The following is a 23,971-nucleotide window of genomic DNA, read 5'->3' as shown; positions in this document are numbered from 1 at the left end:
CTCCATTCTCTTCCTTTATCTCTCTCTCTCTCTCTCTCTCTCTCTCTCCAAAGGGCCATGTCACCTCAGGAATTGTTGGCACTTATTTTTTGACCAGGAAGAAAGACTTAGAATGAAATCAATGAAACTGATAGCACAGAAGTCAGAATGGAGAAACAGAAAGAAACAAAACACAATAGGATCTTGAGGACATCATTGATACACTTGATCAAGCCATCTCTGAAACCCTGCCTCCCTCTGAACATTGTGTCACATGTGCCAAGTAATTGCTCTTTGGCCATCTATGACCTACCCTCGGAAATCATTAACATTACTTCCCCTGCATTCTACTTGTTGAAGTAGTTACAAGCCTACCCAGGTTCAAGGGGAGGAAATGTAGAACCACCACTGATTCTGAGAAAAGAAGTTAGTGAATAGTAAACCCTGAGGCTGAAATGTAGACTTTCCTGATTTGGGATATGTGCTTATCGTACCACAAAATCATTCCTAACCTGCGGGCAGAGCACCCATAAGAAGACACAGAGTTAGTTCAAAGAGTCCAAGAAACCATACTACCACCAAGCATTTTCTGTAGATAAATGATATTCCTTGTATACATAATAAATGTACTACTATCTTTAAAGTATAAGCACTACTCTCTGATTAATAACATACACAGTCTTAAAGCTTTCACTAAAGTCATAGTAGCATTTTGTATTTTGCATGTTTTGTATTATGTTTTCTTAAATCATGGACTCTAAAAGTACAACTAATGAGTGGAGGAATTATTTTTATGCTTAAAAGGGGTGGCCATATGCTCCAAATTGAAAAGTACTGTCTTCATATTCTATCATATATCACAGAGGGGCACCCGGGTAGCTCAATGGTAGAGCGTCTGCCTTTGGCTCAGGTCGTGATCCGGAAGTCCCAGGATCAAGTCCTGCATTGGGCTCCTCACCAGGAGCCTGCTTCTCCCTCTGCCTGTGTCTCTGCCTCTCTCTGTGTGTCTCTCATGAATAAATAAATCAAATCTTTTAAATCAACCAATCAATCCATCCAGAGAATCTCTGAGTTAATTGTTAGAATGGGATCACAATGCCTGCCAGATCCACAGACACATCTCAGGAAGCTCAAAGCACAAACCTTGTTTCGAACAGTAGCTCCGAACTTTCCGCCCGCCCACCCCTGCCCACCTATCCACCTAGTCCTAACTGATTGGACCGGGGAAGTGCAGCTGACCAAATCAACTTTGGAGCTGGCCAACGACCTGTGGGGTAGCCTGGCACAGAAAGTTCTGACAGCTAAGGGCAAACTGAGCTAGGCGAACTCAGCCTGTTAAGCATTTCAATTTACACATGCAGACATGGAGCACATGGGACAGCTAGAGGCAAGAAGGGACACTAACAAATCGAAGTCGTGAGGGAGCAAAGTAAAACTTCAGTAGAAGCTATGGATTAGGGAAAAGACAGAGGATGAGGATGAGGAAGCTAATTGGAAGCAGGAGGAGAAGCAAATGGGAAGTGGCTCCATGAACACAGCCGAGTGGTATTAACAGAAGAGCTGGAATGCAGCCAGGAGGCCTTCTTCCTGAGAGCTGCCCATCAGTCTGGGAGAGGCTCCCTTGTGGAAATGGTTGGGCCTTTCCAGACCTACTGAATCAAAATCTCTGGAGCACCGAGATGTTCAAAAACCACAGAAGCTATTCTGTCGCTCTGTGGTTAGGAGCCCCTCGTCCCCAGAAGCCCCTGCCATGGCACATTTCACTTTCTTGGATTTCGGTGAGTGACTTTATCTTCGTAATTGCCCTGTATGCATCCTGATAGTTAATCCCTGTTGACTAGCTAAATTTGTCTCCATTCCTTCCAACCAAAAAACTTCTCACTGAAGCACTCACTAAATTCTCTCTAATTCTCACTAAAACAAAAGGAGAACTATAGAAACAAATATTTTTATTTAAAGGAATCTTTTTCTTGAGGCTGTAGAGATAAAAACCACAGGAAAGGGGTTGTCCTATGGAATAATCTTCTGGAAAAACATGGTCATTTTTGATATCTCATCATAAAAGTCTTCTGAGGAGCAAGTTTTCTTTGAAGAGTTATTTATATCTTTCGTTAAGAAAGAGGACACTTCAAGACTATTTGACTATTAATAAATGGAAGGTGCATGCCTGTCCCTTGACTTTTTCTAGATATATGAGGCTATAAATTAATGAGTCTAATACCACATACCACACAGAAAAGTAGGCTTGTTCCTTTACCATCACATATGTTTGTATTTTGTCTTTCAGTCCATAGGCTCTTCTCTTCTTATTGTCTGGAGCTATAGGAAGCAGCTCAGACACCAGGGAAATCTGGGATGTTGGTGTTCGATTATGACAAATTCCTCAAGTCAACAGTTCTGTGACTTATTTTTAAGCCATGTCTCCAAGACACAGGGGTGCTTGGATTTCTTATGATGGGAAATTAAGGAAATTTGAGTTTGCAAAAGTGGTCAGTTTCATCAATTTTTCAATTAACAGTCATTCTCTGTGAGGATGATAAACTATAATATAAGTTGCCTTGTATAATCACAATATACAAAACAGCACTGTTAGGGAACTTAGAGATTAAAGTCACTTCATCATTAGTGGTACTTGTCATGTTATTTTATGTAAGTTGTTTTTATGTTTTTTGTTTTTTTGTTTTTTTAAGAGAGAGTGCACAAGCAGAGGGAGGGGCAGAGAGAGAGGGAGAAGCAGACTCCCCCTGAGCAGGGAGTCTGACGTGGGGCTTGATCCCAGTTCCCCGTGATTATGACTCGAACCAAAGGCAGCCACCCAGGTGCCCCCCCCCCGCCTTTTTTTAGACAATTCTTTATAATTCATCATTTTTAAGACATAGAATTGTTTCTTCTATCTTAAGAGTTCAAAAATAATGCCTCAACCTTTTCATCTCAGCTCCTAACGTTCCTTTCCTTCCTTACCTTAAGCTACTTGTCTTTCTCTCCTTTTGTAACCGCTCTACTAGGAAAGCTCTTCTCAATCGTTCTGATACTTTAAGACAAACTTCACTTCATCCCAGTTTCCCCCTGGAACAATTTATCATTAATGTACCTGTCTCTTCTATCATCTACCCAAAGCCTCTTCTATATTTAATATATATGGTACAAATCATTTGTTTCTCTTTGAAGACTGGAATCAAATTTTGTTTATCCTTTTTTTTTTAAGATTTTATTTATATATTCATGAGAGACACAAAGAGAGGCAGGGACATAGGCAGAGAGAGAAGCAGGCTCCATGCAGGGAGCCTGATATGGGACTCCATCCCGGGACTCCAGGATCACACCCTGGGCCAAAGGCAGACACTCAACTCCTGAGTCACCCAGGGTCCCAAATTTTATTTATTCTTATTTTACTTTGCTTTAATAATCCCTAATGCCTAGCATAGTGACTTGGAAAAAGTAAATGCTATACATTTTTGTTGCATGAGGAAATATTCATGCACGACTGCTCATAATTTTGAATTCTCACCTACCTATAGCCAATGACACTCGTTACTGAAACGATTAACTGGGATTTAGTTTATGGTCAAGAAAGATGATTTTCACTGTGAAACTGGCCCCAAAGAAATCAAATTTATGATTTTGAATTTTTAAGGTCATGATTCAAATAAGAGAGAAGTATCCAAATATGAAGTCATTACAAAGAACTGATCATCGCGAATCTAAAGCAAAATATGTAAAACTACAGCAGGGATGTCAGTAGTAGGTTAAGAATGCTATAGTATCAATTTTCTCAAAATGACAAAACAATCATTCGGAGATCTCTTTTCTGGGAGATTTATCAAATTCTAGATCATTATGGTTTGAAACTTTGAAACTTCCTTTGATACTCACGAGAAGACACTAAACAAAATGACAGACTGAGTGACTATTCAACTTACTTCTGCAGATTTTTTAAAGGAAATCTTTGATAAGATGAAGTCAGCCTCCTCTCTCAAAATGCTCTGTCGGACAGGAATTTCCCAAATTGCTTTCCTCTAAAGCTTGCTTCACTTTCTAGCCTAGGCTTTTACAAATTCTGTAGATTATAGGTCTTTTGTGTTTTCTAAGCACCTGATAATAAAAATGTCAACTTAATGATAATAATAAAGGCAGAATTACACTTATCTGTACATAGCAAAATTGAGATGAAATAAATCTTGAACCAGAAGTCTCAAGCCTGTCTCTGCCAAGTTCCGGAACCAAATCCTCACCTGCTTACTACACAAGTTCATCATGCCCAAATAAAACTCTAAGATCAGTCCTCCTGCTCCATCCAACTTTTTAAAAATATTTTATTTATTTATTCATGAGAGACACACAGAGAGAGGCAGAGACATAGGCAGAGGGAGAAGCAGACTCTTTAGGGGAGGCCAATGCAGGACTCGATCCCGGGACCTCAGGATCACAATCTGAGCCAAAGGCAGACACTTAACCACTGAGCCACCCAAGTGCCCTGTTCCATCCAATCTGTCTCTGTTCACAAGTTATCATCAGTTACTGATTCCACAGCTGGTGTGTCTTCTAACCAGACCTTCTCCTTTATCTTTTACTTTCTGCCACGCAGTTCTAAGGATTCATCCTTCAAAAGATCTCTTGTATGTATAGTGAACTTATGTTATTCCTATATGCTCAGTATCCTTTTTTTCCCCCCAGGGAATTACCCCTGTTTATTGAGGTGAGGTTGTGAAGCACAGTACCTACCCCATCCTCACTTGAAAACACACATGTGACCCAGGCCTGTCAATTCACCCTACTTTATTCCTATGGCAAATGCTATTATTGGTCAAAGGGGTAGGTTTTTGCTGCAAGTGCAGCCAGAGTTCCTCTGCTAGGATTCATAATTAGGTATAAGAAATTCTCTTCCTTATACCAACTAGGGTTGCTCATCTAGGAGTATGTGAATTTGCAACCACGTGACTAAATGCACAAAGCCTGTTTAAAGTTAGAAAAAGGGGCACCTGGGTGGCTCAGTTGGTTAAGTGTCTGCCTTCAGCTCAGGTCATGCTCTCAGGGCCCTGGGATCACCTGTATCAGGCTCCCTGCTCAGCAGAGAGCCTGTTTTTCCCTCTCCCTTTCTCAAATAAATAAATAAAATCTTTTAAAAAATTAAGTAGAATGAGATTGAACCGAAGAAGGCATCAGTACCAATATGGAAAGTCAGAGGGTTTTGACATTGTTTGAATCCCTAGAGCCAGCCATGCCTGCAGTCCATCCCATCCCAGTACTTGCCTGTTAGTTGATTCTGACTTGCCCATTTCTAGCTAGCTAAACTTGGACAAGCTATTTAACTTCTCTGTGCATCTCTTGCCTCATCTATAAAATGGGAGATGATATTAATATCTACCTCACAGGGTTATATGAGAATCAGCATAACAAATGCTCAATAAATGTTAGCAATGACTAGGAAGTGTCAGTGAATACTATTGTTGTTTAATCTACTTTGAATTGTCACAATTGAAAGGACATTGATGAGAGTTTTATCTTCTTTCAAAATGTGCTTGGAGTCCATTCTTCCTCTGCTTTTCCATTATCATCGCCCCCATGGATTCTTAATCTTTTTTTTTTTTTTTTTTTTATTTTTATTTATTTATGATAGTCACAGAGAGAGAGAGAGAGAGAGAGAGAGAGAGAGGCAGAGAGAGAAGCAGGCTCCATGCACCGGGAGCCCGACGTGGGATTCGATCCCGGGTCTCCAGGATCATGCCCTGGGCCAAAGGCAGGCGCTCAACCGCTGCGCCACCCAGGGATCCCGCCCCCATGGATTCTTGAGCAATGTTTTAGCTGGCGTCTTACTGCATCTTTGCTCTCTACAATCCGCCCTGGTTATCAGTGCCAGAGCTACCTTCATGAAGCATCATTATCATCATGTAACTTCTCTGCTCCAATTTCTGTTGTTTCCCTAGTTTCCCAGGTTCAACCTTATTTATACAATCTGAATCACCTTTCTCCCAACATTCCACTCAATCTGACATCCAAGCTTTCATAAGAGCAAGCCTTGCTTATCATGTACCCCTGCCTTACCTTGCCTGAGTCATCACCCTTGTCCATCTCTTCTTTTTCCTTGCTGGATAATCAGTTCCAATCATGCAAATTCTAACTCTTCTATGATACTTTTTCCAACTATCATGATTTTCATGGATTTTATCCTTCTTGAAATTCTGTATCATTTTCAATTCCGTACCATAGGCTGCAACATGCATTTATAGACATTTCTATATTATTTCAGGTGGACCTAACTAATCCAATTAGATAGTGAAATCTTAGGTTTCATTTCTTTTGGCATTGGCACATCCCCTAACTCAGTGGTAAGTACCAAAGCCAATGTTTTCTATAGGGCCCAATCATGACATATCCCTACTTTTAAAATTCTGTAGTTTTAAGGAAATTTTCTTCAGATTATGATAACTTTTATTGCAGTTACTTAATCTTGATGCAAAGACTTCTGAGAGGCACATAAATCTTAAATGAAAAAAATAAGGCAATAAGACAATTGTGACATAGTTACCTGTTTTTATTACATAAACATTATAATATTGCTTGTGGGAGCTGGTCTTCAGTTTGGCCTCTTTTATGGAATGTCAACTATCTGTAAAGATTGTCTAAGAATTATTTATGAACACTCTTGCACCCTCACCAAAAAAGCCTCCATGCCTACATTTTTCCAGTCAGATTCCTGAGAAAAATAATAGGTTTTGTTTATTTTACAGTGTAATTCATAAGTTCTCTTTCAAGGTATAAAAAGGGACAGACTTTTAAAATAAGAGTCTCCTTTTGTTTACAAAGTTCTATAAAAATACATTAAGTATGCTCATGTTTGTCCTTTGACTTAATATTCCAGTTGACCAGAAACAAAAAATAATAATAAACAAAGGTAAACCACATTAATCTTGCAGCAATATAATGTCCACATCATCATGAACACCTTGCAAAAGCAACTCTCCTGTGTACGTAACAATCTTCCTTCGTTTTGCAGCTTTGAGAGTTCCCACCAATGCTTCAAAGAGGTTGGCACACTTGTCATCTCGGAAGAGGACCCCAAATTTCACGCTTAACTTCCCATCAGCATCTAAGTTAAGAAAATACAATGTTAGTCAAATGCAAAGTCCGTTTCTTGCCCCATATTTGGAAGATTTATGTAATCTTTAAAAAAATCTAACTATGGGTTAGCCAAGATGACAAACAGTTCACACTCATAAATACAATGTCATCTCTTGCCAGACCCAAAGACTGACAAAATAAATACAATGTGTTTTATTGTAGCCTTAGGATCATCTGAGCAAAGACTAGAGGGGAACCAAAACCCATTTACAAAAAGTGAATGTGTTACAATGTTACTAATATGTCCCCTCTCTCTACATTTTGATTTTTTTTAAAGATTTATTTATTTATTTGGGGATCCCTCGGTGGCTCAGCGGTTTAGCGCCTGCCTTTGGCCCAGGGCACGATCCTGGAGTCCCGGGATCGAGTCCCACGTCGGGCTCCTGGCATGGAGCCTGCTTCTCCCTCCTCCTGTCTCTGCCCCCCCTCCAATGTCTATCATAAATAAATAAATAAATCTCTAAAAAAAAAAAGATGTATATTTATTTGAGAGAGGGGGGGGATGCGTGCACATACAGTGCACATGTATGAGTGCAGGGAGAGGGAAAAGGAGAGAGAGAATCCTTGAGCAGACTCCCCAGTAGCAGGAAGCCTGAGACAGGGCACCATCCCAGGACCCTGAGACCATGACCTGAGCTGAAACCAACAGTCAGACTCTTAATCAACTGAACCACCCAGGCGCCCCTACATTTTGATTTTTTAATTGTCATGTTGTTGAATCAATAAAAAATAACAAATAGAAGAGAAAGTTTGGGTCAGGAGCAGTGTTTCTCTAAGTGTGTTCTAAATAGACTCAGAGCCCCAGGCAGGGACTGGTGACCTTAAAAATGAAGAAATCTGTAGTTACCAGATCCCTAGATTATCATTTAGAGACCAGTTTTTACTAGATGTTAAAAATTAAGGTAAACCCTAAAAAGAAATGAACCACGAAGCGACGAAAAGACATGGTGGAACCCTAAATATATTTTACTTTACTAAGACAAAGAAGGCCATCTAAAAAGGGCTATGTGCCATATGATTCCAACTATAGGACATTATACCACCAACAGTGAACCATAGAGTAAAACTATGAATGGTGGCTGATGATGTGTCCATGTAGATGATCAATTGTAACTGTGCAATTCTGCTGGGGCGGGGGGGTTAGTAATGAGGGAAGCTATGCATGTGTGGGGATAGCAAGTATACGGGAAATCTTTGTACTTTTCTCCCAATTTTACTGTATTCTAAAACTGCTCTAAAAAAATTAAGTCTTTTTTTTTTTTATAAATAAGGTAAGTGAAAGATGGACCTTTGACTAAAAATCAATCAACTGGTAACTTGGAGATAAGAGTAATATGAAACACCCCCCCCTCCCCCATTGCTGGTTGATTCCTTTGATCTCCCTGGCTAAACTTCTGACTCCCTTCCTTCAGCACTGCCCCACTAGCCGTGCCTGCTGTCAAGAACACGGTCATCACAGTGAGGGAGACTAGTCCTTTGGCCAAGGGTTCTTGAGTTCCCGAGCTCCAGTGCTAGAATTTCTAACCTGACGCTTAGCACATTCCTACTGTAAATGCAGCATGGTGGTGGCCACTGGAGGTAAGAGAAGGAAATACACAATCATGTTCTAGCACTTTCTAGCTTTCAAAGAAACGGCTTCCGTTCCCACAAGGAAATAAGACATTTGCACATAATAAGTAAAGCAACAGTACAAAGCAGTGTGTGACTGGATGTCCAGCATGTAGCCAAGTATATCCTACACTTTGGAGAAGGGCAAGATGCCTCGAATGGACTAGAATGGGAAAGGAAGACTTCCTGAAGGAGGCAACCCCAGTGCTGGCTTTTAGGGAGGGTGTAACATGGAGCTTTTTTTTTTTTTTTTAAGACTTATTTATTTTTATTTGAGAGACAGAGAGTGAGGGGAGGGGCAGAGGGAGCGAATCTCAAGAAGATTCCCCGGAGTGCGAAGCCCGACTCTGGGCTGCATCCTACTACCCATGAGATCATGACCTGAGCTGAACCAGAGTCGGATGTCAAGTGACTGAGTCACCCTGGTACCCCCAGGTTTCACTTTTTAAAGGTGCCAAAGGCAGAAATCTTGGAGTTCTGCCCACTGATTCCTCACTCTCACAAGTGATTCTACTTCCTTTGTATCTTCTGTTGCTCTCCCCTCTTCTCCATGCACAATCAATGTTTTGGTTCAGGCTGGAATTGATCCTCATGCAGATCACTGCACGACTCCTCACCAGCCTCCCTTTCGGCATTTTGTCCCTGGTATGTCCTCCATATTGGTGCAAAATAAAATCCGTGACAGAAACTTTAAAGATACAAATCTGATTGATAATCTTTTTATTTTTTAAAAATTTTATTTATTAATTCATGAGAGACACAGAGAAGCAGAGACACAGGCAGAGGGAGAAGCAGGCTCCATGCAGGAACCCAATGCGGGGCTCGATCCCGGGACCACAGGATCATGCCCTGGGCCAAAGGCAGACGCTTAACCGCTGAGCCACCCAGGTGTTCTGATTATATATATATATATATAATATATATATGTATATATATATTATATATATATATTTTAGGTAAACTCTACCCCCAAGGTGGGATTTGAACCCATGACTCTGAGATCAAGAGTCACATGCTCCATGGACTAAGCCAGCCAGGCACCCCTGACTGATTGATTCTCTTCTACTTTAATCTTTCAGTGGCTCCCTACCACCTTCTAATAGGGATGCCCATGGCGTCAGAGATAAGACCCTTCATCCTCTGGCTTTTGCACTCCTCTCTCACCTAGTCTCCTGCCATATTGTTATATGTACCTTTGATCCAGTCAATAATCAATGACTTGTTCTTACCTAAAGTAAAATGAGAGATCCTGCCCTGGCAGTTTTGCCCATGTTTAGCCATTTGCCCAGCATCCTAGATCCCTTTTTCTAGTTAATTCTTTTTCTTCAAGAATGGGCTCAAATGGGACGTTTTCTGAGAAGTCCTCTGTGATTCCTTCAGTTGAGTTAATCACTTCTTATAAAATTAGGTATATATCAAAGTACTCACCATCAATTTAGTAATAATAGCTAATATTTGTTGAATATTTGCTATGCTCCTAGAAATGTTCAATGCATTTTGTAGTAATTAAAACTCCCTTAATCCCTATTTCATGGAAGGTAAGGCACAATTCATTGCAAGAACCACCATTATTTTATATTCCAATTAAACTGCCAATTTAACTATAGCATAACATGTATGGTAAGATGCATTCTTGGGGCACCTGGGTGGCTCAGGGGTTGAGCGTCTGCCTTTGGCTCAGGTCGTGATCCTGGGGTTCTGGGATTTAGTCCAACAACAGGCTCCCTTCAGGGAGTCTGCTTCTCCCTCTGCCTATGTCTCTGCCTTTCTCTGTGTGTCTCATGAATAAATAAGTAAAATCTTAAAAAAAAAATGCATTCTTATTTTAGAGATTTTAAAGTTTAGGGAAAAATGTCTTTGAATCATTGAAATAGAATATTATTTCCAAATAAGGAAACCAAGGCATAAAAATGTTTAGTAATGTGTCCAGGGTCACACAGTAAGTTGTAGGGTAGCTGGGATTCACTCTTAAGAGAGTCTGACTCCAGAGCATATGCAAATAACCACTTCCCGATCCACACCTCCAGTCCATTTGTCTGTCTTCCTGCTACCTAAAAAGGGCCACAGAGGCTGAGATGGAATTTTGTTTATTTTCACATGTCTAGCATTTGAGCACAAAGACGGCACTCAAGAAATACTTGTTGAATGAAAGAATTTAAATCTCCAAATAATCTTTATCCACTTAATTTTTTTTCCACTGGATGAAAAATGAGACTTTAAAGAATTTAATTTTAAAAGAAATAGATAAATATGTTAACTAACGAGACTTTAAGTAAAAATTTGAAGACAAAAATAAAAGAAGTAGGGATCCCTGGGTGGCGCAGCGGTTTGGCGCCTGCCTTTGGCCCAGGGCGCGATCCTGGAGACCCAGGATCGAATCCCACGTCAGGCTCCCTATATGGAGCCTGCTTCTCCCTCTGCCTGTGTCTCTGCCTCTCTCTCTCTCTCTCTCTCTCTGTGTGTGTGTGACTATCATGAATAAATAAATAAAATCTTTAAAAAATAAATAAATAAAAATAAAAAAAATAAAAGAAGTAGATAAAACTAAATTCATCAATACAAGCTTCACCTAAAACATATTTAGATTAGTCTAAAAAGGATTAGCCTAAATCATAATTTAGTCAAAATTATCCCTGACACAACTTACATAATTAACCATAACCTGTCCATAGATAACATATCTCCATAGACACTTTCCAACTCAGGAAGTAAATTATTTCCAGGAATAGATAAGTGAAGGAGGCCTGGTGAAGCTGCAAAGTTCAAAATGCTTCATCCTTACAGAAATTATGATAATTACCTTATGGTCTTCTAATTTGTAAAGCTGCTAATTTTGAAGTGCAAATTCAATTTCCCTTAGTAGAATAATAACTGTTCTAGGGTAGAGGTCAGAAATGTAAATGCAATTGAATCCAACCAATAAACACTAGGCTAAACATGGAGACAGATCTGAGAAGAAAATCCCCAAGTTATTTAAAATACATCCTTAATATCTTTAACAATCTAAATAGTACTACTCCCAAGAGCAACAGGACCTCACAGAACTCCAAAGAAATTGGAAAGGTAGAAATGAGGAACTCAGGTAGAGCAATCACTATTGAAAATAAGATTTATGGGGTGCCTAGGTGGCTCAGTTGCTTGGGCATCTGCCTTTGGCTTGGGTCATGATCCTGAGGTCCTGGGATTGAGCCCTGCCTCGGGCTCCCTGCTCAGTGGGGAGTCTACTTCTCCCTCTGCCTCCCCACCCCTGCTTGTGCTTGTGCGCTCTCTCTCAAATAAATAAATAAAATCTTAAAAAAAAAAAGAGAGAGAGAGAGAAGAAAAGAAGATTCAGAACAACAGTGGAGAACTAGTACAAGGGACATTTGATATACTAACAGCTCAATGGCATTTTCCAACTATGTCTTATTTCAAGTGATTTGTTATTTAAAAGCAGACAGAGCCCTGAGTCCAGGGCTGAGCTCAGCAGGGAATCTGCTTGAGATTCTCTCCTTCTCCTTCTCCCTCTGCCCCTCCCTCAGCTTTTCCATTCTCTCTCTGTCTCTCTCTAAAATAAATAAATCTTTTAAAAAAACCAACTGTGTAAAGGATATGGTTTCTTTTAGTTACATGTACATAAATACCTGACAAAACTCAAGAATTTGGAGAAAATAGAGACAATATGGTGTAATTTTAATTCGAGTCCCTAGTCATTTAGAAGTTTGTAAGATGGTGTCAAGATAAAACAAATTAATTTTAATAGTGTGACAAATAAAAATATGAATACAATTCAATCACCAGATTTCAATGCAGCCAGATTAAAGAAACACAGCAATTTTCTTTGCATCAAATTCACAATATCCCAAAGGCTTTGTCTCCAGAAACCACTCCATGGCTGAGGGCAGAGCTGCTATAACTATGTCCTGAAGTCCTAGGTTACCAAAAAAGTTGGTCCTACCTGCTCTGAGATAAATTCAGAATACTATGACCTTATTATAATACTTACTTTTTGAACCTAGACGATGGATTTCCTCCACTAAAAGATTAACTTCGTGATCCACATTCATTGCTGCCTGAGAGAGAAAAGAATGCCTATATTATTACCATTTCTATATCCTATTAAGCACATCTTGCCAAATCCAAGGGTCATCTTTTTTTTTTCCCATGTTTCAATTGTCACTGTTAATTTACCATGTTCCGCTTCCTAAAAATACTTGTGTAACCTGCATGACACCGGACTTCCATTTCTCCTCTATCTTCATCATTGCCCCTTTGTGCTGACCCCACTCTTATTCTACACAGGATATTGGCAAGAATGCAGCACCCACTATAAAACTCTAACCCCATCCTCATGGTGCTCTGCACCAAAACCACAAAGGTGACACAGGACCTGCCCTCAGGGAAGAAGCAGAGAAAGACCTGCAATGAGTAATAGCAATGCGACAGTGTTTTTTTTTTTTTTTCACTCTATTTTTTAATTGATCAGATGTTTTAGCTTAGTTTCATCATTATTTTTTTAATTTCATTTGCCAACATGCAGTATAACACCCAGTGTTCATCTTATCATGTGCCTTCTTCAATGCCCATCACCCAGTTACCCCATTCCCCCTCCCCCCACCTCCCTTTGTGTAAGCCATTGTTTACTTCCCAGAGTTAGGAGTCTCTCATGGTTTGTCTTCCTCTCTAATTTTTCCCCACTCGGTTTTCCCTCCTTCCTTTATGATCCTCTGCACTATTTCTTATATTCCACATGAGTGAAACCATATAATTGTCTTTCTCCGACTGACTTATTTCATTCAGCATAATACCCTCCAGTTCCATCCACATTGAAGTAAATGGGAGGTATTTACCCTTTCTGATGGCTGAGGAATATTCCAGTGTGTGTGTGTGTGTGTGTGTGTGTATGTGTGTGTATACAAATCTTCTTTATCCATTCATCTGACAAAGGTGGAAGCCGCGGAAGACTTTGTGGAGGTCACTGAAGAGATGTGGGCCAGGTAGACAGTTGGCAAAGGGAGCCCTATGAGTGGGGAAGAGTGCATGCAAAAGCCCAGAAGCAAAGGAGGAAGCGCACAGCACATTTGAGGCAAGCCCTAAGATAGAAGCTGGAGTTCCCGAGATAAAGGAACACACTTCCAACCCTTCCGGAGCCTGCGGTCTAGTGCGGAAAGCAGATCAATACAGGGCAGCTTTAATACTGTCAGGACAGGGTGATGATGACTCTGGGTCACCTGCGGGGCGCCGTGGCCTTCCCGGGGCAGTGTCCAGTACAGCCCGACTGCAGTGGAGAGTTGGTGGTGAGCATCATTCGTCTCAGATAAGGAGGAGTCCAGGACTAAGAGCAGCTGAGAGACCCACCTCGGTTCACTAGGTGGTCTCCCGCCGGGGGCTTCACACCATCATAGCCTCCTCCACCCTAGCCCCCCAACCCTGGGCTGCAGCTACATGGAGCTTCTTTCTATTCCTCAAATTGTCTGGCTCTCTCACCTCCAACCTTCACACATACTGTGTCTCTACCCGGACTACTGCTATTCCTCTTTCTTGCCGCTAACTCCCACACATCCAGCCCCAGCTTAGAGGAGACTTCCTCCAGGAAGCCTTCCCCGAAGCCCTGGTGGAGGAGCGCTCCCCCACAGCATTGGGCACCCTCTCCATTCCACTTCCCTGGAATTATGTTTCTCGGCTTTTTTTTTTTTTTAAGATTTTATTTATTTATTCATGAGAGACACAGAGAGAGAGGCAGAGACACAAGCAGAGGGAGAAGCAGGCTCCATGCAGGGAGCCCGACGTGGGACTCAACCTCAGATCTCCAGGATCACGGCCTGAGCCAAAGGCAGACGCTCAACCGTGGAGCCACCCAGGCGTCCCTGGAAAAGACTCTCGATGCAGGAAACGACCAATATCTATCCGGAGACAGAAAAGGGAGGTAAAGAGGCATAGCAAACACCTTCAAAAAGGGAGAAGAGAGCAAGAAATAGGGAAAGAGGAGGTGGATGTGGGGGAGAGAACTCCAACCATCAAGGGTCAAAGAAGTAAGGGCAGTAAAGAGTTTCCTTTTTACATTATTTTTTTTTAAGATTTTATTTACTTACTTGAGAGAGAAAGACAGAGATAGCGAGAGAGGGCACAAGCAGGGAGGAGAGGGAGAAGCAGACTCCCCGCTGAGCAGGGAGCCCATCATGGGGCTCCATCCCAGCCCCCACTCCCCCACCCCACCCCCACCCCCAGCCGCCGGGATCATGACCTGAGCCAGGCACCCCTGAAAAGTTTCCCTACAAAGGCAATAACTCACCAAAAGCACAACATGAGAGTCAGAAAGTATGAGCAATTGGCAGAACATGCATCAATTCAGTCTATTTTCAAATCAAATAAGGAACTAAAAAGTAGGGTTGTATGAGTGGTGTGCTTAGGAGTGATAATTTAGAAGAAACCGTTATATCTAGACACATTGTAACTAATTCCTGGTAACTTTTAAAAACAAGGATGATTTAAGTGATAGTGATTGGTGCCCCGGGTTTCTATCAGCTCATAATGAAATGCACCACTACTATCTGCTACAATATTTGTGTGGATATTATAATTTAACAAGTGTTTATTGCAATAAAATGCAACATCTTGGGTTAATGTGTCTACATAAAAATCAATACCAAAAATTATAGTGTCCAAATATTGAGAACTTCCCAGTTGGTGAAACTATAACATTGTATTCAGTTTGAGATCATTTGAGAGATGCTAAAAAGTTAAAATATAATCAGAAGATACAACAGAAAGATACGTCATGAAAACAATGGTAGAAAAACCCTACAGATGTTAGTGAGGTGGGCAGTCGTCACTTTATCTGCTCGGCACCCATTCTGCATTCTGCTCCAGCAGTGTAATTTTTGGTTGGGTCCAGTCTTTTCTTCCTTACTCTAAATCCAAGGATGTCAGTAGAGCCTCACTCGAAATTCCAGGAGTGGGTTAGAGCCAGAATAATTGATTTGGGACCCAAGGTCAGTGATCCCGTCCTGAACAATTAGATTCAGCCCAGGAATTTTGCCAGAATGATCAGTAAAACACACTCTCCTACTAGGTTTGAAGATATCACTTTAGAGCCCCTAATGTAAACTGTTACCACGTGAAAACAGCCCATCAGGAATAAAGTTAGCACTGAGAAAAGTCCAGCCACATTACAATGACTGAGCCTATATATGACTGCAGACTTTCCAGTTGCATGAAACAATCTTTCCTGGTTTTGCCTGTGCTGGTTTGATTGAGCTTCTGTCACTTGTACTCTAAAGAATGTTGACCCATAAAGTCAGCCTAGAGAAGACCTGCAACCATTTCTTAAAATTAAAGCTTTTATGGGACGCCTAGGTGGCTCAGCGGTTGAGTGCCTGCCTTCAATTCAGCCCGGGGCGTGATCCTGGAGACCCAGGATCGAGTCCCACGTTGTGCTCCCTGCATGGAGCCTGCTTCTCCCTCTGCCTGTCTCATGAATAAGTAAATAAAATCTTTAAAATAAAATAAAGCTCCTTTTATGTATTTATGTAATAGTGTTGTTTCATGCGGCTCTATTGGGTAGGATGGACGGATGTAATAGACTTGAGAGCCATATAAGAAAAAAATTTCCTTATAATCAAAACTGTTGTCTAACAATGAAGCTCGCAGCTGTTACTGGTAACACTGATGCAGCAGTATGGATGTGCCAGTTAGTGAGGAAATTAGCCTGAGGCAGAAGACAATATGCAAGGGGATTGCAGTCCTCTCCAATTCTCAGATTTTCTGACTTCTCCCACACATGTACCTCTTTAACATTGCCCCCCCACACACACACACACATACACAATCAGCAGCACACTTCAGACCTAGCTCTCCTTTAGTAACGAGACTTAAAGAGGAAATCCCACTATGAAGTAGTGTGAATACCTGTATCATATTAAGCAGATGTATGCAGATCCAATTTAAAGAAAGGCAACCGGCATTTCTTTATAATTAATTCCACACGAGACTCCTTATCTATGTTAATTCATGTAATCCTAAGAAACCTTGCAAAGAATGTATTACTTAAACCCATTTTACCTACTCCAGAACTGGCTCAGAGGGACTCCCTACAATTAAATGCTGTTGCTACACCATCATTCTGTTTTTTCTCTTCCGCTTCTTCATCTTCTTCCTGGTCGTTATGCAAAGTGTGCTAAATATACTAGTGAGTGGTGTTTGTATGGAATATTACATGCTGAGTACATACTAAGGCAGAACACTGACAAAGCCAGAAAAGCTCCCCGCCCAGACCCCTGCAAGTAGGAAAACAACACGTTTAGGAACTCTTGCTAGCACATACAATTCGGTATGATTCATTTCTTTACTTTATTATTTAGCGGGGACACAGTGGGGGAGTACTCATTGTTGTTCCACAATCCTTGAGGCCCCCGACAGTTGGTAAGGACAGAAGGCTGGGCTGGAGTAAGCTGCAAGATCAAGAACAATGGGGAGAGGCCATGAGCAGAGCAAGCCCAGTGAAAGAAAGAGATCCTCAGTGGGAGCTCAGGGGAAGGCGGTGGCAGATGCTAGCCGGGTCCTCTAACTGTGTCAGAATCTAATTAGGCTTTGTGCGTGGGAATCACAAAGAAAGCGGCTTGTCGGCGGATTGGGCCGCAGGCCGAAAAGCTCCACCCTCGGTATACGCTCGAGAATGTACTTAAGGACCTTCTCCCAGTTTTTAAGTTTAGAAGCAATACAAGGAGGTTTTCTAAGGCTCGAGGAATACCCCTGCTGGAGTGGGGCGCCCGGGAAGCCGCCGCCAGCTGCACGTCCACCCCGAGGGGCCGGGCACCCCCCCCCCCGGGGCCGGGCACCACCCCCTGAGGCCGGGCACCCCCCCTGGGGCCGGGCACCACCCCCTGGGGCCGGGCACCCCCCCCCCCCTGGGGCCGGCCACCTTTTCCGGCCGAGCCTCGCAAGCCCTGCCTAGCCGCCCGCGGCCCTCCCGGGTCAAGGAGGACTTGGGTTCCTTCCTGCCCGCCCGCGGCGCGCACACGCTCCATATTTGGTCATCCCTGCTCCAAGTTTGGGACTGGCCCGGAAGGGGTCCGAAGCCCCCGTCCCCGCAGGCCGCCCACGGCCACCCCGGCACCGGCACGGGCGCGGGGCGGGGCGCGGGGCGCGGGGGGCTCCGGGGCAGCCCCGGGGAGGGCCGCGCGTCCCGGAAGCCTTTGTCTCGCCGGCGCCGCCCGTCCGCGCCCGTGCGCCCCGGCGAAAGCCAGCGCCCCTGCCCGGCCACCGAGACGCCCCGGCCCGGGGCTCCCCGAAACCCCCCGGGGCGCTCACCCCCCCCCCCCCCCGCCGCGATCCGCAGTCCCCGGGGGAGCCTCGCCCCTCGGCCCCAGCCCTTGCCCGCCCGGCGCTGCAGAACGCCCCCCGCGCCCCCTGCAAGCGCAAAGCGGCCCGGCCGCACCGCGGAGGAAACCTCGCCGCGCTGCGGGCTTCCCGGGCCCCGGCCCCGGCCCCGGCCCCGGCCCGCGCGATGTCACGTGAGCCGCGGCGGGAGGCGGCGGGAGGGGCGGGGGCGGGGGGCGCGCCCTCGGGTCCCCGCGCGGGGTCTCAGCCCAGCGCCGGGTGCGAGCTCCACGCGCGTCCGCACCTCCCGATCGCCGTCCGCGGGCCTCCACCGGACCCCCCCGTCCATCCTTGACACCTGCCCGTCACCTTGCCGGGGGGCCCACTCACCTTTCCGCCTCTTCTGACTTTCCGAGGAAAAGCTGGTGCAGCGTGGGTGCGGGCCGGGTCGTCTTCTTCAACACACCGAGGAGGAAGAGGCTGAGGAAGGAAGTGACTGATGCAGAAGAGAAAGGCTGGTGTGGAGGAGGGGGTGGGAGGTAAGAGTTTAAGCGCTCCAGAAAGGGGCCGCCCACACTCCCAGGGACAAGCCTATGGGGAGGAAACTGCGGAGCAGACGCCTGGGAAGGGGCCGACTCCAGACAGGTGGCAGGGCGCCCGAGGCTTCTAGGAACACGGACTCGAACTGCGATTACCGCCACCTTCCCCTGCGCCCCTCGGGGCCAGTGATCCCCACCCCATCCCCCCCCCACCCGCGTCTGATCCTGGGCATCGATTTCCTGCCAGTATCTCTCTCCTAACGTCAGAAATAAAGTGCCACCAATGTGATGACTGCTGGGCTCTCGAAGGAACACGACTTTGGTTCTGGAGGCCAGCAGCAGGGGTCTCCAGGAAACTACAACAAGGCAGGAGGATAGTCCGATTTGGGGGGAGAGGGGTGCATTCTTCAAAACCAACCTGTTCTCTTGCAAAGAAATTTTGCTCGGGCAATGCCAGTTCTTGATCCTGAGTGAATATAACTTTCGTCTCTTCTTCATTCAGTATTTCCTACATTTAACTACCTAGCTCAATCGGTCTATTTATACTCCTTTTCTTTTAGTCACCGTTGTTTTATTCACTGTTCTTTACTTGCACGCCAAAGAGAGAGAGAGACAGAGAGATGCTTGCTGTACCCAGAATCCCCTTAAAAAGGAAACTGAAATAACCCAAACTATTCCTAAGGCAAAGGTTGCACAAATAACCAAGAAAACTACCCTCCCCATAGCTGATTGGAGTAAGGGTGATCATGTGACCCAAGAGCACACAATCCATAAACTGGCCTACCTCCTAGAAGGTGACTTGGAACAAACAATCCTTACCCAACAGGGACTCTAATAATTGAGTAAGCCAATCAGATTCTCCCTTCAAAATTGAAAGGGAAGAGCAAAAAATGAGCTGATCCATAGAAAGAGTAAAGCTGAAAGAGGGCTTGAGGCTGGAGCAGAAAAAATGGGCCTCCAGGAAGCAGAACAGTGGAGTAAGCAGAAAACCCTTGGGATGAAGTAGAAGGTGTGTGTGGGCAGAAATGGTAGAAGCAAACTCTAAGAGAAGCTGAGACCCAGTGATGGAATAAGAGCAACAAACACCTGCTCCCCAGGGGGATATGAGTATCCAGGTCTCTAAGGCTTCACTGGATCCATCCACTTTGCAAACTGTATTCTGGTTTCCCTTTCATAGTAAACACCTATCCTTTGGGCACAACTTTGAATGAGTCTCTGTTCACCACCAAAAGATTCTGATTCAGTGTAGGTTTCCCATGTCAGATGAAGTGTAAAGTGACTCTGAGATCCTTGGAGGCCTATCTTTTTCTCACTAAAACAAAGCTGAGAAGTTACCTTTTATATCTTTCAAAGTCTACATAATGCAAAATCATAATTCAAGAAATTACCATGTTTAGCAATTCTCTGACCTGGCTAGTTGGCCTGTGGCTGTGATTGCGGTCCTTGGATAATATTCAGTGAAATGACTAATCAATCCGTAGTGTGCTACGACTATTAAGTAATTAGTGTTTCACTGTACTCTACCAATGGGCAGAAAAAGAAACAGATTCCCTAAAGAAAGAAAAGTCCCTATTAATATAAAATATATATATAAATGGATTCAGTCTTTGAAAATACTTTGCTTATATACATATGCTACACTAAGCATAACAACTTCATGTGAATCTATAAAGAATTACAATTCAAGAAAGTTTTTTGATGAAAAATATTAAATTTTTTGCCATTTAATATTTTTCTTTTTAAAATTTTTTTTATTGGAGATATTTTTCATACCCAATTTCTACACTTTCAGTTTTTTTTTTAAGATTTTATTTATTTATTCATGAGAGACACACAGACAGAGGCAGAGATAAAGGCAGAGGGAGAAGCAGGCTCCCTGTGGGGAGCCTGATGCAGGACTCCGTCCCAGGACCCAGGGATCATGACCTAAGCTGAAGGCAGATGTTCAGCCACTGAGCCACCCAGACCCTCTTTCAGTTTCTATACAGACTTTTGCCATCTTTTCTTGTTCTCTTAGGAATATTATCATCATGTAGCTAAACAATGTGGAATTTTAACTTACAAGCAAAAAATAAAGTTTATTAAACAGTTAAGAAGTATTTATTAAATATTGAGGATGTGCCAGCAATGGTGTGCCAGGATTGGAGGGTACAAAGTAGCCTACAGTATGATCTCTGTCAAGAAGAATGTTCAGAAAGGTGTATATGAAATATTAAGACAATCTTTATCCATTTATTTAATTGCAAAGTATAGACCAGCACTGTCCAATAAAAATATAATCATGAGTCACATTATGTAATTTAAAATTTTCTATTAGCCACATTAAAAAATGTGAAATTAATTTTAATAATATGTTCTAACCCAGTATATCCAAAATACTGTCATTACCACCTATAAAACTTATCAATGAGATATTATTATACTTTCTTTGTTTTGTACTAAGCCTTTGGAATCTATGGTATATTTTAAACTTATAGCACATTTCAGGTGCTCAATAACCTTATGTGGCCAGTGGCTACTGCATTAGTCAGTGTAGCTACAGACAACTCCAGAATAAAGTATGACATACATGCTAATAATTTTACTTAAGAAATTACATGTTCCTAGAATGAGAAAAATTATAGCGTTGTATTTAAAGGTTCATGACAAATTGAGGTATTCATTTTAAAAACATAATTGTCTCCATTATAATGAATAGAAAGTAATATTTGTAAGAAACCTGAGGATAGTAATTCTATCCTGAGTATACACCCAAGAGAAAAGGCACATTCATCAAAAACATGACAGAAATAGTCATGTAGTCACAATAGCACCGTTCATAATATTTCTAAACTAAAGCTACCCAAATGCCCAGTAATATTCAAATGGTTAAAAATTGTGGCATATTCATAAGCCAGAAAGTTATCCACCAAGGAAAAGACACAACAAATAACTACATGCAACAATATAGATGAACCTCACACAGTGCTGAGTGGAATGATCCTGATGACACTTTTTATATGAAGCTTTAAAAACAGGCAAAACCCATCCGAAGTGTTAAAAGTTAGGATAGTGGTTATCTTTGGTGGGTGGTGGGGTGACTAAAATGGGCATGACGGGGGCTCTATGCAGGTGGTGATTAGCTTCTGCCTCTTGACCTAGTCACTAGATAAACAGATGTTTTGATTTGAGAATTCACTAAACTGGACACTTAATTTTCTTTTCTTGTGGCTATATTCTTAATAAAACATTAAAAAAGTATAAAGAATAGAGAATATTAACCAAACAAGGCCTATTCCAGGAATGTAAGGATTATTCAGCGACATTAGAAAATTTAAAATTCCCTGTGGCTAGGGGTCTTTAGGTTTTATCTTATTCTGTAAAGTGAGATTTCTCAGTTGGACCTGTCATTGTAGCTCAAACTATCATCCCCTTGTACTCATGTTAGTGTTAAAGATGATAGTACTATTATGATGATTGCATGTCTTGGCATTAATTTTGGATTCAATTGCAGTACTGTTTGAGTGCTTTGGGGGACACAAAGAAGTAAAAGTAAAATTTTTGCTCTCAAGAAATAATGGAAAAGGATTATATATCATAAGCAAGCAAAATTTATTCCAGGAATGCAAAATTGCTTCAACAAATGGAAAATAATCAGTGTAATGCAATATATTAATAAAATAAAGGGGAAATCCACATAATTATCTCAGTAGATGAAAAAAAGCATTTGATAAAACACTGTTCTTTTATAGTATTACAGTAAAAGCCTTCAATAAACTAGGGGAAAAAAGGGAATTTCCTCAACCTAATAATAAGAAGGGCAACTACAAAAACCCATAGATAGCATCATACTTAATCATGAAAAACTGAAAGCATGTCCCCTAAGATCAGGAATGTGACAAGAAAGTCTGCTAAAGAATTCACAAAAAAACTATTAGAGATAATGAGCCAGTTCAATATATAAAAATCAATTGTATTTCTTTTTTTTTAAAGACACTTTTCCTTTTTTTTTTTTTTTTAAAGATTTTATTTACTTATTTGAGATGGAGAGAGAGGACACAAGTCAGGAGGAGAGGAAGGAGGAGGGGCAGAGAGAGGAGAAGAGGGGACAAGCAGACTTCCCACTGAGCAGGGCTCCATTAATGGGCTTGATCCCAGGACCCTGAGATCATGACCTGAGCCAAAGGCAGACAGTAAACCAACGGAGGCACCCAGATGCCCCAATCAGTTGTATTTCTATATACTAGCAATGAATCATCTGAAAATGAAATTAAGAAATAAATTCTGTTTATAATAACAGGAAAATAATAAAATACTTAGGAATAAGTCTAAAGAAGTACAACACTTGTACAAAATATTGCTGAAAGAAACAAATTTTTAAATCCAAGTAAATGGAAAAACATCCTGTGTTCATAGAGTGGAAGGCTTAATATTGTGAAGATGATAATATTTCCCCAAATGATCTACAGATTGAAGGCAATCCCTATCAAAATTCTAACTTTTGGGACGCCTGGGTGGTCCCAGTGGTTGAGTGTCTGCCTATGGCTCATGATCCTGGAGTCCTGGGATGGAGTCCCATATCAGGCTCCCTGCATGGAGCCTGCTTCTCCCTCTGCCTATGTCTCTGCCTCTCTCTGTGTCTCTCATGAATAAATAAATAAACATTTTTTAAAGTTCTGTTTTTTGACAAGCTTATCCCAAAATTCATACAGAAATGAAAGGGATCCAGAAGAGCCAAAAGAATCTTGAAAACAAAGTTGGAAATAAATAAATAAATAAATAAATAAATAAATAAATAAATAAATAAATAAATAGAAAAAAAAAAGAAAACAAAGTTGGAGAACTCATATACCTTGATTTTAAAGCTTATTAACAAAGCTATAGTAAGTAATGTAAAACTTACTATGAAGGTAGCGTAAGTGGTACCATAGACATATAGAAAATGGGATACAATTTACAGTCCAGTAATAAACTCATTCATTTATGATCAACTGATCTTTTTATAAGGGTGTCAAGACCATTCAATGGGGAAAGAATGGTATTTTCAACAAATGGTGCTGGGACACTGGATATACTTAAGGAAAATAATAATTGAATCCCATTTCATATAAAATGCAAAAACTTAAAATGGATCAAAGATGTAAACATAGATGTGGAAACTATAAATCTCTTAGAAGATGAATAGGTGTAAATTATCATGACCCTGGATTAAGCAACATTTTCTTAGATATGACACCAAAAGCACAAGCAATCAAAGGGAAAATAGATAACCTGAATTTCATAAAAAAATTTAAAATGTCTATGCATCAAAGGCAGCACCAAAAGTAAGATCTGGAACAATTCCAGCCCCAGTCAATTTAGGACAACTGGTCACCCTATCCATAGTTCTCCCTTCTCTTCCGTAGATTTGTTTCATTTGGTTTTCAGTTCTTCCACTTTCTTTTTCCTAA

The 23,971-nt window shown here is 41.9% G+C and overlaps 1 protein-coding gene across 6 annotated transcripts; it reads right to left on the bottom strand.

Moving 5' to 3' along the window:
* Window positions 1-6,490: 6,490 nt before the first annotated feature.
* Window positions 6,491-19,235, bottom strand: ABRACL (ABRA C-terminal like). Of its 6 annotated transcripts, XM_035700619.2 has the most exons (5): window positions 18,961-19,183; window positions 18,394-18,518; window positions 17,034-17,135; window positions 12,692-12,758; window positions 6,491-7,066 (listed from the first exon to the last, which is right to left on the bottom strand). In XM_035700619.2, the coding sequence occupies exons 4-5, from the start codon at window positions 12,750-12,752 to the stop codon at window positions 6,882-6,884; spliced, it is 246 nt and encodes an 81-aa protein (XP_035556512.1). In that variant the 5' UTR covers window positions 12,753-12,758; window positions 17,034-17,135; window positions 18,394-18,518; window positions 18,961-19,183; the 3' UTR covers window positions 6,491-6,881. The 6 variants fall into 6 exon arrangements, with proteins under 6 accessions (XP_035556512.1, XP_035556502.1, XP_025278202.1 ...); XM_035700609.2 differs by lacking the exon at window positions 17,034-17,135 and having other exon boundaries at window positions 18,394-18,483; window positions 18,961-19,176; XM_025422417.3 differs by lacking the exon at window positions 17,034-17,135 and having other exon boundaries at window positions 18,961-19,175.
* Between the last annotated feature and the right edge of the window lie 4,736 nt (window positions 19,236-23,971).

This window comes from Canis lupus, chromosome 1 (genome assembly GCF_003254725.2).
Source record: "Canis lupus dingo isolate Sandy chromosome 1, ASM325472v2, whole genome shotgun sequence".
Lineage (NCBI taxonomy): Eukaryota > Metazoa > Chordata > Mammalia > Carnivora > Canidae > Canis > Canis lupus.
Note: the sequence above shows the minus strand (reverse complement) of the source record. Positions and strands in the feature narration are given on the sequence as shown.